Source organism: Pseudophryne corroboree, chromosome 6 (genome assembly GCF_028390025.1).
Source record: "Pseudophryne corroboree isolate aPseCor3 chromosome 6, aPseCor3.hap2, whole genome shotgun sequence".
Taxonomy (NCBI): Eukaryota; Metazoa; Chordata; class Amphibia; order Anura; family Myobatrachidae; genus Pseudophryne; species Pseudophryne corroboree.
In genome coordinates this window covers 377,895,693-377,914,520 of record NC_086449.1, presented here as the reverse complement: position 1 = coordinate 377,914,520, position 18,828 = coordinate 377,895,693, and the positions used below count along the sequence as shown (strand labels likewise).

Genomic DNA, 18,828 nt, shown 5'->3' with positions numbered 1-18,828 from the left:
ATAGTCGACACTGTAATCAGTGTCCGTGTCGGTATCTGTGTCTGCCAACTGGGTAAACGTACGTTTCTGTGACCCCGAGGGGACCTGAACTTGTAATAACATATCTTCCACAGATTTCTTTCATGCTTGGGTCTGACTCAGACTTGTCTAATCTTTTACTAATACGAGCTACATTAGCATTCAAAGCATTCAATACATTTACCCAATCAGGAGTCAGCGGTGCCGACATGTTCACTCCCACCGCCTTTTGCGTCTCTAATACAGTCTCCTCCTGTGAAGAGCACTCAGCCTCAGACAAGCCGACACACGTGTAATACACACCCACAGACACAGTGGGCTTATAGGGGACAGACCCACAGAGAAGCCTGTCAGAGAGACACAGAGGGAATTTGCCACCTCACACCCCAGCACCAAATCAATGGGTCAGAAGCGTTAACAAAAATGCCCCAGACCTGTAGCGCTTTTTACATTATATAATATTGCACCAAATCACCATGGCCACCCCCCGTTTTGCACCCTGATACATGGTCAGCAGTGTGAGGAAGGACCAGCGTCTCTGCAGCCAGCGGAGAGGAAATGGCGCTGAGTGAGCTGTGGGGACGAAGCTCCGCCCCCTTAATGGCGCGCTTCCGTCCCGCTCTTCATATATGGATTATACTGGCGGGGGTTAGGACCAAGCACTGATGTCCCCTCTTGCCAGACTGTCACTGAGGTTATTTAAGCTGCCCAGGGCGCCCCCCCCCCCTTGCGCCCTGCACCCAGAAGTGCTGTGTGTTGTGAGCGGGAGCTTGGCGTGCAGCGTCTGTCCGCTGCGCGGTACCTCAGGAGAATGCAGTCACTGAAGTCTTCTTTCTTCTTCTACTCACCTGTCTTCTGACTTCTGGCTCTGTAAGGGGGGTGACGGCCGGCTGCGGGGCGAGCATCTGAGCGTACCCAGCGATCAAACCCTCAGGAGCTAATGGTGTCCTGTAGCCAGAAGCAGAGCCCTTAAACTCACTAGAAGTGGGTCATACTTCTCGCTCCTCAGTCCCACGAAGCAGGGAGGTTGTTGCCAGCAGCCTCCCTGAACATAAAAAACCTAACAAAAAAGTATTTTCAGAGAAACTCAGTAGAGCTCCCCTGTAGTGCGTCCAGTCTCCCTGGGCACAATTCTAAACTGGAGTCTGGAGGAGGGGCATAGAGGGAGGAGCCAGTGCACACCCCTTTTCAAGTCTTAAAGTGCCCATGTCTCCTGCGGATCCCGTCTATACCCCATGGTTCTTTTGGTGTCCCCAGCATCCTCTAGGACGTATGAGAAAGGATGTTTTTTGATATATTGACTGGAAAAAACAAAATAACTGCTATTATGGAGAATAGGAGATGACTAATACAATTGGGGAATACAATGAGCTGGGACATGTCTGAGGTGACCTTCTCAAAGCATCTGCTAGTGTTTCATTCAGATAATCAGGTATCTGCTATTCATCACTTAAACCACTGAAATATTCATTACCTTCTAGTCTCCGCAGCTCCTCATTAGTAATTTCATCAGCATCACTTTCATCTGATATGGATGCCACTTGTAGAACCTGTATGTAATTGTACTCTTATTATTTTATTTGCCACATACAACATAATATTTTTTATAAGCATCCAAACTAAAACTATAACTTTTGGTTTTCGTTAACTCTTAATAGGCGATCTACAACACTCATTTCATGCAGCGATTAGGATTACTTAAACCATTTAGATACCTAGCATTGCTTAAAACAGATAAATTATTAAATTTAAATATAATTGCTAACTTGGCCTCCAAGTTTTATAAAAAAAAATGTATTCAAAAGTAGCTAAATTATGAAAACATCTATTTAAATATAGATGCCTTGTAAAAGTTATCGCTGTAAATGTAGTAAAATGCAATTATAATAATCTGTCAGGAAGATGACATACTGTATTTCATTACTGAGTGCAGCTCGATACTGAAACACTTTATGGGGAGTGTTTGGGAAAACGCAGGTGTGTCATGGCCATTTTCAAGAACCAATTCTGTCCAATCTAAAGTCTCTCATTCAATATCAAGGTTATCAAGGTAAACGTTATGACGTAACCAGTTACCAGCAAGTCAAAATGATGGAACAACATAACAGTAATGTCAGTGCCGGCGGCTGTGCATGCCCGAACGGAGCAACACTTGAATTGCTTCGCCGGGCGCCATCAAATGGCCGCTGATGAGCACAACACTTGAATTCCCCCCCATAGAATTCTCCCATAGCAGAGTTAGCCTTTTATTATACAGGATCTGCATATTGTCTGTGTGTTACAGTACCCTTAATTGTAGCAACAACAATGATTGACTCTTTAAAGGGGTTGAATACAATAAATGGGACAGCCTAAATAACCCAAGCAATGTCTCCATTCTTTTAATGCAGTCCACAGCAAGTCCCTGCTCTGAAGTAGCAAATTTCCTCAGGTATACAGAGACAGATTCAGAGGCAGACGGAGTATCGATGGCAGTCACAATCGGCCAATGTTTTGCGGTCTGTGCACGAGTCTTGATGGTTACTGCTGATGATCACAAAGGATTTGTGCACAGAGAGAGGCAATGTCAGTGGCCATTCCTGGGAGGTAACGGGCTGGCAACTCGGATGGGGGGGTGTCACAGCCATCGATTACATCCAAAGACACAGCTGCAATGGCACTAGCGGTCATTCTCAGTAACCACAGAACTATTATGCAAATTGATGGATTTGAGATGCTGCCGATAGACATTTCTGCATGAATTCCATATGCTGCAGCATTAGCACAAATTTGCAGTTGCACTACACACAAAGAAGTAGTCAAAACAGGATCCGCATCCACCTCTGAATCAAGATATAATGTAGACTCGCTCCTGCTGTTGCTAATGTCCTCACGGACGAATGAAGAGCATCAGTACATCAAAGGGAATCAGTACATGCACAGTAGGTTATTTCAGATTTGTGTGAGAAAGGTAATTGAATAGCGACAGTTGTTTGGGCGTTTACACAGGAAAATTAAACACCCCCAAAAAATTGAACTCCCCCCATAAAAAGTCAACAGTTATGATGTCATTGTGAAGCTGTTGTCGATGTGAAAATTAGCATAGGAGTAAGTAGTTAGGGGTCAGCGTTAGGGATAGACTTAACGTAAAACACATTGTCAACATTGTGACCAGGTGGACATTTCATCAGTGTCAACGTGCGGAATGTCAACCTAATATACCAGGCCTCATAATGGGGGAGAGTCAATTAGCACCACAGGGATGTAGCTTCTGGGTTAAGTGCCCGGAATGATTAATTTGATTGCATCGCACAAGGCACTTAACCTGTTATGTGAACCTTACCACGATAAATGCCCGGTACTTAGTCACAGTAAGCTGCATCTCCCAGGTTAAGTGCTGGGCACGATGCAGGTACCGCACACAGTAAGACTAAACTAGACCCACGACACTAAACACAGATTTCTGCTCGCACCCTTAGGAGGATGCGGGCTTGGACTGGCCCACAGGCCTGGAGCCCCCACCCCTTCTCTAGGGATCAGGTTCCATACTGTGCACTTGAATTATACTTATGTTACATTATGCTGCACAGGACTATAGTGTATGTTTTACAATGCATTGCGGTTATTAATCTGGTACATTATCATGTGTGCACTACCAGTATGTACTATATCTTTTAACCACTTGCCTGGCACGGTCGCATCAAATGCGACCATACCAGCAAGTGTTTTATCTGACCTGGTCGCACAGGATGTGACCAGTCAGATAAACTGTGTTAGTAGCGACAGGGAAGGGAAACTACCCTCCACTGCTGCTACCCAGTGTTTGCTGTGCTGCCAATCACTGCTGATCGGTCAGCACGGCAGGACCCCCCCACCCAGGATAAGTGTAAACCAACCTCCCCAAGCCATCCCCAGCATCCCACTGTGTACATGGCAGCTGTCTGGGGTGTAAAAAGTAACATTGTGATGGCCGCGAAGTTACCAACCTTCTCGTCCAATGTTCCAATGTTTGAGAAAAATTACTTTTAAACTAAAATCATTTTGGATAAAGGTTAAATTCCTGTCCTTCACCTAATTCAGTCATAGAAAAACAACCTGAATTTCTGAGCGGTTTCCGGGGGGAAAATAGTCAGTTAAGTGGTTAATTAAGTGCCCCAAACCATGCACTCTCTTACGGTTGGTCAAGCTCCTAAGCATGGACCCCTACCACTGCATTCCCCCAGTGGGCCCTTCATGCCCCAGTCCGACACTGGGAGGGCGTAAGCAGAAATCCACGCTAAGGGTTAATCATGGGTTTACCGAATGAGTAATTGAATAGCTCCAGGCACTTAACCCAGGAGCTACGTTCCCGTGTTGCTAACTGAATCGCCCCAAAAATAATGTCAGCAGGTGTGTCATAACACTAAAAAGAGGAGGAACCTCTAAATATAAATAATAGTAGAACATTTTAAATGCCCAACATGACCGAAAAAAAAACAAATCCGTTTAGTCATGAACCAATAAGACAAAGCATCAAACTCACCAGCTGAGCAAAGGTGGTAACTTTTATCCGCTTGAAAATTTCATCTTTTTTATACCTGTAATCTGGAAATAAAAATATGTATAACTGCAAATGTTCATAATTACCAGTAACAAATATGAATGCAACAAAATGAGCTTACAGTATTAGCAACTAAAACAAATGATAATAAACAAGTAAAAAAACATGTTGCTGCTGTGTGGAATGTAAGCAAAAAATAACTTGGAACATCAGCTTCAAATGTTTCACCTATGACTTGACTAGAAAACCCCCCCACCACAACTGGTTGTGTGATATGCCTCCACAACTAATCAGTACTGAAGTTCACAACACACAAAGCAAAGTATACAAGCTACGAATATAGGGTCAAATACAGGAAACTATTGGGTTACTCTAACTAGACACAAAGTAGGATTTAAAAAAATGTAGGAGATCTGAAAGATTATCCTCTCAAAACACAATTTCTCTGACTGTAGGTAAGTATGGATCTATTGTGGGGTTTTAGATTTCAGATGTACAAATTAATTGGATTGGTCAAGAGGTCTCAAGTAGTAAACAATGTTTGATATTGGAAGAAAGGAGAGAAAAAAACTGATTGGTAACTGAAATAAAATAGATCAATACAGCTATAATATTACAACAGAGTAGGTATTTCATAGTAATAACCATTTTAAACCAAACTCACATGGCATTCATATGGTTAGCCAATGTAGACATTAAAAAAACAAAAAACACACAACACCATAGCTAGGAATAGCATAAAAGAAATATATATATATATATATATATATATATATATATACCTAAAACACTATTTTGCAACATGTAAACTAGCGTACAAAAGTGACCATTTGCTCTATTAGCATTAGCCACCATAGAGACTTGAATATGTGTGCTAAAAACAGGAATGTTTTTAAAACTGAGTTGCATTTAAGAGAAGGACAAAATTACCAAACCAAAAAGGATAGGGAAAGAAAAACATTGGGGGAAGGAATAGAATAGGGTACGTTTGTAAATGTGTTCATTCTTCTGCGATTTTGCAGCAAGATGTCAAGTTGTGATTTATTTTTAAAAGACAAGAAAATCCTGGTTTTTGCCTTTAAAAAAATCACAATTTTAAAGTTGTATAATATTCCCCGCTCTGTCACAAAGCTAACTTAAAAACTTGGAACCTAGAACAAAGCAAGGCATAACATGCATGTGCCAGAATGTACAAAATCTAAAAGCTCAAGTGAAGTTTTGAGCATCTACTGTAACAAAAATCTTTGCTATAGTTGTACCATAGTGTATTTGTAGGATCACTGTTGTCTTGACAATTGCATTTGTAAAATAAAACAAAAATTTACATTCAGCAAATCATACATGCATATATATTCAACACTTACCTGAAAGACTATTTATCAGCTGAATAGAACAACAATCAAAAGATTACATGATGAAAACACACACCGCTCCCACTGACACTCAAGCAGTGAGCCATTACCTGGTTCTGCCTGGCAGGAAGCCTCATCAGAACTTTGAGACATAACTGATGATTTCATGTTTAAAGTGTTTGGTGCTGTATCTGGTCCTAGAATAGCACTAACTCAACAGGACTGTGAACGAGTTAGGAATGGCCTGAAGCTCGCCCTAGATTCTCTCATTAATGCCATACCCAAGACAGTGAGACTTACTGTGCTGCCCTATATCAGATCTGAATACTTTTAGACATCATATTCTCTCTGTTGTTCTCAAAAGACGGAATTACTGTACTAAGGTTTTGATTTCACATTGATAGAGTGTACCTAAACGGGCGGTACAAAAGTAGCCATTCTAGTAGCCCTAACAGGTCTATATTATGCAGCACATGGAAAGAGACAAAAGATCTGTTTGTGTTCCAGTCTCTTCTGAACGAAAGAATAAACATAAGAAGAAATCTGATAAGCACCAAGGGAATGAGATTCAGAACAGCAACAAAACAGCATTTGTGAGGCTGTTATTATGAGGAGAGTGGAGAAGAATGCAGAAATTGAACTGGAGATAGTTTACAGAAATATTACAATGCTTAGAAAATTCATGACTTTGAAATATTGTGGAATATGAAGGCACTTTTATTACAGAACTAAAAAAGGATGCTTGCGATTGACATGTAATCTCTATCACCTAAAATACAAATACTGTAAAGGGGGGTACTCACGGGAGAGATGTGTGCTGAGCGATCTTAACACAGACCGCTCAGCACACATCTCTCTCCCCGCTCAGCACAGCGCGATGTGCTTAACGAGGGGGAAAGCCGACGGGGGCCGCTCACTTCACACAACGGTGAAGTGAGCGACCCGCTAGATTGAGCCTGCATGCAGGCTCAATCTAGCACCGGCGATAGCAATGCGCGGGGCCGCGCATCGCTACCGCTGGGGGGCATACACACGGCAGATCCGTGCTTAAAATCTAAGCAATCTAGCAAGATAACCTCTTTGGCCAGGGTATCAAACTTGTAGAACTTTACAAATAAGTGTTCTTCCCGGACCAGGTAGCAGCTCAGCACAGTTGCCGAGACTCCATGGGCAGCCGCCCAGGAAGAGCCCACTGATCTTGTAGAATGAGCCTGCAGAGACTTAGGAACAGGTAAGGTTGCTGACACAAAGGCCTGTTGGAAAGTAAGCCTAAGCCAATGAGCAATGGACTGCTTTGAAACAGGACAACGCTTTGTATGTACATCAGAGCACGGACAAGGAATCAGTCTTACTGATCCGAGCCGTTCGTTTGACATAGATCTTCAAGGCTCGCACAGCATTCAATGCCTCCGGAGGAGCAGAGGTGCCAGAACTTGATGGAACCACAATAGGTTGATTCAAGTGGAATGCAGAGACTACCTTCGGCATGAACTGCTGCCTAGTCCGGAGCTCCGCTTTGTCCTCGTAAAAGAACAAGTATGGAGGACATCTACTACACTGCTCTAGAAAAACGTCCCACATATACTTCAACCTGGTTTCCGTGGCTTGAATTTAAGACCACGCGAGAATATACTGCACTGACCCCAACGAACCACGCTTCATGACAACCCCCCTGAGTACCACACACACTTGGATAAATGCTCCAGATTATAAACTGACTTACCTGTACCCCAACCCTTGTCTTACCCATCCTTCCCTCCCACCTCTTACTATTTGATTTAGTGTTATTGTTATTTTTCTTATTTGTTGTTTCCGGAAATTACATGGAAACCTAATTGTTAATTATTTGTTATATATGAGACAAATGGTCACATGGTTGACTGCCCTGTACTTGAGATGTCCAAACTATTTGTGTCTCTGTTTTTTCTTTTGTTACCTGAAAAATTGAAAATAAAGAATCTATAAAAAAAAAAGACCAAGTATGGACTTTTACACGATAAGGCTCCCAATTTTGAGACACGTCTAGCAGAAGCCAGGGCCAGTAACATCACAGTCTTCCACGGGAGGTACTTGTCTTCTACGGTTATCATAGGTTCAAACCAGGAGGACTGTAGAAAATCCAACACCACATTCAAATCCCGGGGTGCCGTAGGTGGTACAAAAGGAGGTTGAACTTCTGGTAACACTGCCAATTTCTTCTGAAAGAAAATTGAGAGAGCTGAAATCTGAACCTTAATGGAACCCAGACGTAAGCCCTTATCCACACCAGCCTGCAGGAAACATAAGAAATGTCCCAAGTGGACCTCTGCAGACTGATACGTGCGTTCCTCCTGGTAGACCAGCCGGTAAGGCCAAGGCAATGTCAGTGCATCCACTGCCCTCTCCTGAGGGTCCCTAGTTCGTGAACAATACCAGTGAAGCGTCTTGTTGAGTCGATAAGCCAACATGTCAATCTTTGGACAGCCCCACCGGTGGATGATCTGCTGGAACACCTGATGGTGGAGTCCCCACTTCCCCGGGTGGAGATCGTGATGACTCAGGAAGTCCGCTTCCCAGTTGTCCACACCTGGAATGAAGATTGAGGACATTGCTCTTGCATTTCTTTCCGCCCAGGAGTATCTTTGGCACCTCTCACATGCAGGCTCTGCTTTTTGTCCCTCCTTGCCGATTGATGTACACCACTGCTGTGGCACTGTCCGACTGAACTTGAATCACATGATCCGAAAGCAGAGGAGAGGCCTGAAGCAGAGCATTGTAGATCGCCTACAGTTCCAGAATGTTGATCAGAGGGGGGGTGACAGCACACCATACTTCCAGACTTGCATCCATCGTGAGGAGGGTCCAATCCTGAATCCCGAAACTTCGGCCTTCCAACAAGTTGGAGGACTGCAGCCACCACACCTGGTATGAGGTGACAGCCGAATCATCCAGTGCATCTGTAGATGTGATCCAGACCACTTGCTCAGGAGATCCCAATTGAAATGTTCTGGCATAGAACCTCCCATATTGGATCGCCTCGTATGAAGCAACCATCTTCCCCAACAATCTGATGCAAAGATGGATGGATACTCGAATAGGTCGGAGCACCATGCGGACCATCTCCTGAAGTTGTCTCACTTCGTCCTCTGGGAGGAACACCTTCTGGGCCACCGTATCCAACAACATTCCCAGGAACAGGAGCTGTTGAGTCGGATCCAGGTGGGACTTCTGTAGATTGAGAATCCATGCATGGCGTGACAGAAGCTGGATAGTGAGGTTGATATGGAGCAATAAAAGCTCCCTGGATCTTGCTTTTATCAGAAGATCGTCCAGGTAAGGGACAACATTGACCCCCAGGACCCGGAGCTGGAGCATCATCCCATCCACATACCACACTCACATTCAGCTGACTCACAACAGAATATAAATCCAACAAACCTTATCAACATCACATGTCTCCCATCTCCCTCCAAGTCACTAAAATGTGCTTTATGGAATGCAAGCTCTGTTTGCAACAAATTAACATCTATTCATGACCTTTTCATAACAAAAAAATTCAATATGCTAGCCATAACAGAAACATGGCTAACACAATCAGACACGGACTCCCCTGCAGCACTGTCACATGGTGGCCTCCACTTCACACACACCCCCAGGCCTGGTAACATGAAAGGAGCTGGTGTTGGAATATTACTGTCCAAATCTTACACACACATCATTTTACCACCTGTTCCCTTTCTCGCATTTACATCACTTGAAGTACAATCTATTAGGATTTCCACCCCTTTCTCTCTGCGTGTTGCAGCTATCTATCGCCCACCTGGGCAACCCAAAAAGTTTCTGGAAGATTTTTCTGCTTGGCTCCCTCACTTTCTATCCTCTGACATCTCCACCATCATTATGTGCGATTTCAATCTCTCTATTGACAGTCCACAATCTACCCATGCCTCTAAAGAACTCTCTCTAATCTCCTCTCTTGGCCTCTCCCAATGGACTGACTCCCTAACTCATCAGGAGGGCCACTGCCTTGATCTTGTATTCACCAGACTATGCTCTGTTTCTGAACTCACTAACACTTCTTTCCCTCTCTCAGATCACAACGTTATCACCTGCATGCTCTCCACCATTACTTCAAACTCAATGTCCCTAAAGTCTACAAGGACTCCTCTAACCCGCAGAAATATTAACGCTATTAATTTTCAACAACTATATACCTCTCTGCAACCACTGTTCTCACCAATTTCTACATTCACCTCTCCTGAGACTGCTGTGTCACACCTTAACCAAACTCTAGAAACAGCACTTGATGAAGTGGCTCCAGCTACCCATCACACTCCACGTAGACTTAGATCTCAACCGTGGAACTCTAAATACTCTAGACACTTACAAAAACTCTCACGTAAAGTAGAACGCCAGTTGCGTAAATCTCGTAGTTCAAGTGACTTTTTCACATATAAGACCACCTACCACTCTTATCGTAATGCTCTGGACACTGCCAAACAAACATATTTTCAATCTCTCATCTCTGCTCAAGCCTCTAACCCCAAGCGACTTTTTAATACATTTAAATCACTTCTTGTCCCTGCCTCACCCAACCCACCAGCCACTGTCAGTGCGCAAGATCTTGCTTCCTATTTCAAGGACAAGATGGACAAGATCCAAAATGAAATGGTATGCTCTTCCACAGCAAGTCATCTGCTCAATTCCCTGCCTGAACCCTCTAACACCTTCTCTTCTTTTGATCCTACAAATGAAGATGAAGTATGTGCACGCTATTCATCTACTTACTCTAATACCTCTCCCCTTGACTCTATACACTCACAAATTAGTGAAGCTCTGTCTACTGTGCTCATCCCAACCTTAACGAAAATCTGTACTCTCTCCCTGTCTACTGGTATCTTTCCTTCTCTATACAAGCATGCAGTGATTACTCCCATTCTGAAAAAAAAAAAACTCTGACCCAAACTCTCTCTCTAACTACCGTCCCATCTCTCAGCTCCCATGCCCCTCCAAGCTACTCGAGAGACTTGCCTACACTCGCCTCACACACTTTAACTCACACAGCCTACTGGACCCACTTCAGTCAGGATTTCGTGCCCAACACTCCACAGAGACAGCACTGTCTAAGGTAGTGAATGATTTGGTTACTGCTAAATCTAAAGGACACTACTCTCTACTTATTCTCCTAGATCTCTCTGCTGCTTTTAACACTGATGACCACTCTATTCTCATACAAACACTACAATCCCTAGGTATTCAGAACACAGCCCTTTCTTGGTTCTCATCCTACCTATCTAATCGCTCCTTCAGTGTTCGTTTCTCTGATTCCACCTCTTCTTCGCTACCTCTCTCAGTTGGAGTACCGCAAGGCTCAGTCTTAGGTCCTCTGCTTTTCTCTATCTATACCACATCTCTTGGCAAACTAATCAACTCTTTCGGATTTCAGTACCATCTGTATGCGGATGATACTCAAATCTACCTATCCTCCCCTGATTTGTCACCATCTGTATTGTGCCGTGTCACGGAATGCCTTTCGCCATTTCCTCTTGGATGACATCTCGCCACCTCAAATTTAATATTTCCAAAACAGAATTAATTAATAGTAGTTACCAACCTGATATCTCTAACACTGTTGAAAACTCGGCAATCATCCCTACCCCACAAGCTCGCTGCCTAGGTGTCATTCTTGACTCTGAACTGTCCTTTGTTCCCCACATTCAATCTGTCTCAAGATCATGTTACATACATCTAAGAAACATATCCAAAGTATCTTACACAAGACACAGCAAAAACTCTAATCCATGCTCTCATTATCTCCCGCATTGATTATTGTAATAGTTTCCTGACCGGTCTTCCCAAACATAGGCTCTCACCACTACAATCCATTTTGAATGCAGCTGCGAGGCTAATCTTCCTCGCCAGACGTTCATCGTCTGCAGATCCGCTCTGTCAGTCCCTCCATTGGTTACCGGTATTCTACCGTATTAAATATAAAATACTTTTACTCACATACAAGGCTATTAACCAAACTGCACCAACATACATCTCTTCACTCATCTCAAAATATCTCCCTACCCGACCTCTCCGCTCTGCACAAGATCTACGTCTCTCATCCACACGCATTACTTGTTCACACTCAAAATTATAGGACTTTATCCGGGCTTCACCCACTCTGTGGAATGCCCTCCCACGCACAGTAAGATTCGCCTCTAGTCTCCAAACCTTTAAACGTTCCCTGAAAACTCACCTCTTCAGACAAGCCTATCAAATTCCAGACCCACCCACATAACCTTCAGTGCTTCCCTATCTAATTACATCCTCTGTACAGTATTCATAACATCACATATCTTGTCTTTCTTTAGTCTCACACCCTCCTGACACTTGCCCAACTTTGCGGGGTATCATACAACCCATTAAGAACCTAGCAATCTGGTGGACTATTAAGCAATAGATAGCATCTATCCTTGTGTATCTATGCCTATTTCCCTATAGATTGTAAGCTTGCGAGCAGGGCCTTCCTACATCTAGGTCTGTCTGTTTTTACCCAGTTTTGTTATATTACTGTTGTTCTAATTGTAAAGCGCAACGGAATATGCTGCGCTATATAAGAAACTGTTAATAAATAAATAAATCAATCAACCCCACCATCACCTTCGTGAATACCCTCGGAGCCGTGGACAGGCCAAAGGATAGTGCCTGGAACTGGTAGTGATCGTCCAGTAGGGCAAACCTCAGATAAGTCTGATGAGGTGGCCAAATTGGAATATGAAGGTAGGCGCTCTTGATATCCAAGGAAACCATGAATTCCTGTTCTTCCAGGTCCACAATGACTGCCCTCATGGATTCCATTTTGAACTTTAAAACCTTTAGGTAAGGGTTCAAGGACTTTACATTCAAAATGGGCCGTACCAAGCCGTCCGGCTTTGGTACCACAAACAGGTTGGAGTAATAACCTCTGCCTTGTTGTGGTATCGGTACTGAAACAATGGCGTGAAACTGGACCAACCTTCAGATGGCCTGTTGCAACTTAACCTACATATCCTCCAAAGCTGGGAAGCTTGATTTGAAAAAGCGTTGGGGAGGACCACCGTCGAACTCCAGCTTGTAGCCCTGAGAAATGGGTTCCCTTACCCAGGTATCCTGGCAGGAGCCTTTCCAGATGCGGCTGAAGTGACGCAGTCGAGCTCCCACCTTGAGATCTCCGCTGAGCGATGCTTTAGTATTAGTGGGGGGGAGGGGGGGGGGGGGCGATTGACATGCGGGCGGACTAGCCCTGTGCTGGGCGTCCCCCCGCATCTCAGGGAAGATGGTCGTAGCTGTGCTACGGTCAACTCGAAATGACCCCCAGTATACGGATCAAGCCTGCTCTTACTGTATGTGAGAGGAGACACACAGAGAAAATAGGATTTTAATTACCTGTCGGTAAATCCTTTTCTCGTAGTACGTAGAGGATGCTGGGGTCCACATTAGTACCATGGGGTATAGACGGGTCCACTAGGAGCCACTGGCACTTTAAGAGTTTGAGAGTGTGGGCTGGCTCCTCCCTCTATGCTCCTCCTACCAGACTCAGTCTAGAAACTGTGCCTGAGACAGAACTTTGAGAGAAGGATTTTACACAGATAGTGGCGAGATTCACAACAACTCACACACAAGGCAAACCAAGCTAACTAGCTTGAATACTCAGCAACGGCTGAACAATATTACTTACTAAGTAACAAAACAGTACTTAACCGAGAACTAAGCAGTACTGAACTACAGTAAGTAACCACTGCAGGATCACGAAGCGCTGGGGCGGGCGCCCAGCATCCTCTACGGACTGCAATACGATTTGAAACCTACCGGTAAATCTTTTTCTCCTAGTCCATAGAGGATGCTGGGGACTCCGTAAGGACCATGGGGTATAGACGGGCTCCGCAGGAGACATGGGCACTAGAAAGAACTTTTAGTATGGGTGTGCACTGGCTCCTCCCTCTATGCCCCTCCTCCAGACCTCAGTTAGAGAAACTGTGCCCAGAGGAGATGTACAATATGAGGAAAGGATTTTGTAATCTAAGGGCAAAATTCATACCAGCCCACACCAACCACACCATATAACCTGGAATATACGCAACCAGTTAACAGTATGAACAAAAACAGTATCAGTCAACGACTGATCTCAACTGTAACATAACCCTTATGTAAGCAACAACTATATATACAAGTCTTGCAGATTTAGTCCGCACTGGGACGGGTGCCCAGCATCCTCTACGGACTAGGAGAAAAAGATTTACCGGTAGTTTTAAAATCTTATTTTCTCTTACGTCCTAGAGGATGCTGGGGACTCCATAAGGACCATGGGGTTTATACCAAAGCTCCAAACCGGGCGGGAGAGTGTGGATGACTCTGCCGCACCGATTTAGCAAACACGAGGTCCTCCTCAGCCAGGGTATCAAACATGTAGCATTTTGCAAAAGTGTTTGAACCCGACCAAGTAGCTGCTCGGCACAACTGTAATGCCGAGACGCCTCGGGCAGCCGCCCAAGAAGAGCCCACCTTCCTAGTGGAATGGGCCTTTACCGAATTTGGTAACGGCAATCCAGCCGTAGAATGAGCCTGCTGAATCGTGTGACAGATACAGCGAGCAATAGTCTGCTTAGAAGCAGGCGCGCCAACCTTGTTGGCTGCATACAGGACAAACAGAGCCTCTGTATTCCTAACCCTAGCCGTCCTGGCTACATAGATTTTTAAGGCCCTGACTACATCCAGGGACTTGGAGTCCTCCAAGTCACTCGTAGCCACAGGTACCACAATAGGTTGGTTCATATGAAATGAAGAAACCACCTTAGGCAAAAATTGAGGACGAGTCCTCAATTCCGCTCTATCCACATGAAAAATCAAGTAGGGGCTCTTGTGAGACAAGGCCGCCAACTCTGACACCCGCCTTGCAGATGCCAAGGCTAATAACATGACCACCTTCCAGGTGAGAAATTTTAATTTAACCGTTTGAAGGGGTTCATACCAGTGGGATTTAAGGAACTGTAACACCACGTTAAGGTCCCATGGTGCCACTGGTGGCACAAAAGGAGGATGGATGTGCAGCACTCCCTTCACAAAAAAGTCTGGTCTTTCTGGAAGAGAAGCCAATTCCTTCTGAAAGAATATAGATAGGGCCGAAATCTGTACCTTAATGGAGCCTAACTTTAGGCCCATAGCCACTCCTGTCTGTAAGAAGTGGAGAAAACGGCCCAGATGGAAATCTTCCGTAGGAGCATTCTTGGTTTCACACCAAGATACATACTTCCTCCAGATACGGTGATAATGCTTCGCTGTTACCTCCTTCCTAGCCTTTATCAGAGTAGGGATAACTTCCTCCGGAATACCTTTCTCAGCTAGGATTCGGTGTTCAACCGCCATGCCGTCAAACGCAACCACGGTAAGTCTTGGAACATGCAAGGCCCCTGTTGCAACAGGTCTTCCCTGAGAGGAAGAGGCCACGGATCTTCTGTGAGCATCTCCTGAAGATCCGAATACCAGGCCCTTCGAGGCCAATCTGGAACAATGAGTATTGTCTGTACTCTTTTTCGTCTTCTGATTCTCAACACTTTTGAGATAAGAGGCAGAGGAGGGAACACATAGACCGACTGAAACACCCATGGAGTCACTAGGGCGTCTACCGCTACTGCCTGAGGTTCCCTTGACCTGGCACAATACCTCCGAAGCTTTTTGTTGAGGCGTGACGCCATCATGTCTATTTGAGGAAGTCCCCAAAGACTTGTTATCTCTGCAAAGACCTCTTGATGAAGTCCCCACTCTCCTGGATGGAGATCGTGTCTGCTGAGGAAGTCTGCTTCCCAGTTGTCCACTCCCGGTATGAAGACTGCTGACAGAACGCTTACGTGATTTTCCGTCCAGCGCAGAATTCTGGTGGCTTCCGCCATAGCCACTCTGCTCCTTGTCCCGCCTTGGCGGTTTACATGAGCCACGGCTGTGACGTTGTCTGATTGAATCAGAACCGGTAGGTCGCGAAGAAGATACTCCGCTTGTCGTAGGCCGTTGTATATGGCCCTCAATTCCAGCACGTTGATGTGTAGACAAGCCTCCTGCCTTGACCCTGAAAATTTCTTCCTTTTGTGACTGCTCCCCATCCTCGGAGGCTTGCGTCCGTGGTCACCAGAACCCAGTCTTGAATGCCGAACCTGCGACCCTCTAGAAGGTGAGCACTCTGCAGCCACCACAGGAGAGACACCCTGGTCCTGGGGGACAGGCTTATCTTTTGATGTAGTTGCAGATGGGACCCTGACCACTTGTCCAGAAGGTCCCACTGAAACGTCCTCGCATGGAACCTGACGAAGGGGATAGCCTCGTAGGCTGCCACCATTTTTCCCAGAACTCGAGTGCATTGATGAACAGACGCTCTTTTTGGTTTTAGCAGGTCCCTGACCATGTTCTGGAGATCCTGGGCTTTTTCCATTGGTAGAAAAACCCTCTTCTGTTCCGTGTCCAGAATCATGCCTAGGAATGATAGTCGAGTCGTTGGAATCAACTGTGACTTTGGCAGATTGAGAATCCAACCGTGTTGTTGTAACACTCTCAGGAAGAGCGACACGCTTTTCAGCAATTGATCTCTCGATCTCGCCTTTAATCAGGAGATCGTCCAAGTACGGGATAATTGTGACTCCCTGCCTGCGCAGGAGCACCATCATTTCCGCCATCACTTTGGTGAAAATCCGCGGGGCCGTGGAAAGTCCAAACGGCAACGTCTGAAACTGGTAATGACAGTCCTGTACTGCGAACCTCAGGTACTCCTGATGAGGAAATATGGGGACATGAAGGTAGGCATCCTTCACGTCCAGCGACACCATAAAATCCCCTCCTTCCAGACTGGATATCACAGCCCGGAGTGATTCCATCTTGAATTTGAACTTTTTCAAAGTACAGGTTTAAGGATTTTAGATTTAAAATGGGTCTGACCGAACCATCCGGCTTCAGGACCACGAACAGGGTTGAATAGTACCCTTTTCCCTGTTGGACCAGGGGAACCTTGACAATCACTTGCTGTTGACACAGCTTTTGAATGGCATCTAATACTACTTCCCTCTCCGAGGAAGGGGCTGGCAAGGCAGACTTGAAAAATCGTCGAGGGGGCACCTCTTCGAACTCCAGTTTGTAACCTTGGGATACAATTTCCAACGCCCAAGGATCCACGTCTGACCGAGCCCAGACCTGGCTGAAGAGTCGAAGACGTGCCCCCACCGGTGCGGACTCCCTCACTGGAGCCCCAGCGTCATGCGGTGGATTTAGCAGAAGCCGGGGAGGACTTCTGCTCCTGGGAACTAGCCGAAGCAGGTGTTCTCTTACCTCTACCCTTACCTCTGGCGAGGAAAGAGGAGCCCCGACCTCTTCTGGACTTATGTGACCGAAAGGACTGCATCTGATATTGTGGAGTTTTCTTTTGCTGTGGGGGAACAAAAGGCAAAAATGTAGATTTACCCACCGTAGCTGTGGAAACCAGGTCCGCGAGACCACCCCCACACAAAACTTCACCCTTGTAAGGTAAAACCTCCATATGCTTCTTTGAGTTGGCATCACCCGACCACTGGCGGGGTACACAGAGCTCGTCTCGCCGAAACTGCCATGGCGTTGGCTCTGGAACCAAGCAGCCCCACGTCTCTTTGAGCGTCTCTCATATATAAGACTGCGTCTTTAATGTGACCTAAAGTCAGTAAAATGGTATCCATGTCAGCTAATATGGTATCGGTCCACGCTGCAACTGCGCTACAAACCCATGCCGATGCTATTGCCGGCCTGAGCAAAGCACCCGTATGTGTATAAATAGATTTTAAGGTAGTTTCCTGTCTACGATCCGCAGGATCCTTGAGGGCTGCGGTGTCTGGAGACAGTAGCGCCACCTTCTTGGACAGACGCGTTAAAGCCTTGTCCACCCTGGGCGAGGATTCCCACCGTACCCTGTCCTTTGCAGGGAAAGGATACGCCATAAGGATCCTCTTGGGAATGTGCAGTTTTTTGTCTCGAGTTTCCCAAGCTTTTTCAAATAATTCGTTCAGTTCATGAGATGGAGGAAAAGTTACCTCCGGTTTCTTTTCCTTATACATGCGCACTCTCGTGTCAGGGACAGAGGGTTCATCTGTGATATTCAAAACATATTTTATTGCTATAATCATATAATGAATACTTTTGGCCACCTTTGGGTGTAACCTTGCCTCATCATAATCGACAATGGAGTCAGAATATGTGTCGGTATCAGTGTCTGCTATTTGGGATAGGGGACGCTTTTGAGACCCTGACGGGCCCTGTGACCCAGTCAAATCCATTGACTGACTCCCTGCTGTTTCCCTGGACTCAGCTTTGTCCATTCTCTTATGTAATAAGGTCACATTTGCATTTAAAATATTCCACATACCATACCAATCATGAGTCGGCGTTGCCGACTGAGACACCAGAATCATCAGCTCCACTTCCTCCTTGGAAGAGCCTGCAGACACACGCGTACAGACACCCCCCCCCCACACACACACACGCAGGGATATATCTATAAGGGGACAGTTCCCCAACAAGGCCCTTTGGGGAGATAGAGTATGCCAGCACACACCCAGCACCAACTGACACTGGAACCAATTCCCAGATAAAGCGCTTTTATATATGTTAACTGTGATATACACTCACTGCGCCTACATGTGCCCCCTTCCCCCCCCCCCCCCTCTTTTTCAGCCCTGTATCACCGTTCAGCAGGGGAGAGTCCGGGGAGCCAGCTTCTCTGCAGATCACTGTGGAGAAAATGGCGCTGGTTAGTGCTGTGAGACCAAGCTCCGCCCCCTCAGCGGCAGGCTTCGGTCCCGCTCAAATGTACAAATAATGGCGGGGAATGTATATATTTACTGCCTCCGCAGCCCATATATTAAAAATGCCAGTCCAGAGGTTTATATTGCTGCCCAGGGCGCCCCCCCTGCGCCCTGCACCCAT

General features: G+C 45.6%; 1 protein-coding gene across 2 annotated transcripts in view; it reads right to left on the bottom strand.

Annotated features, from left to right (window-relative positions):
* Positions 1-18,828, bottom strand: part of CEP41 (centrosomal protein 41) — a 209,237-nt gene that overhangs the window by 74,137 nt on the left and 116,272 nt on the right. For both annotated transcript variants that reach the window (XM_063926751.1, XM_063926752.1), the window contains 2 exons: positions 4,520-4,581; positions 1,493-1,568 (listed from right to left, as the gene is read on the bottom strand). In XM_063926751.1, the coding sequence (XP_063782821.1) occupies positions 1,493-1,568; positions 4,520-4,581 (138 nt within the window). The remainder of the gene's footprint in view (positions 1-1,492; positions 1,569-4,519; positions 4,582-18,828) is intronic.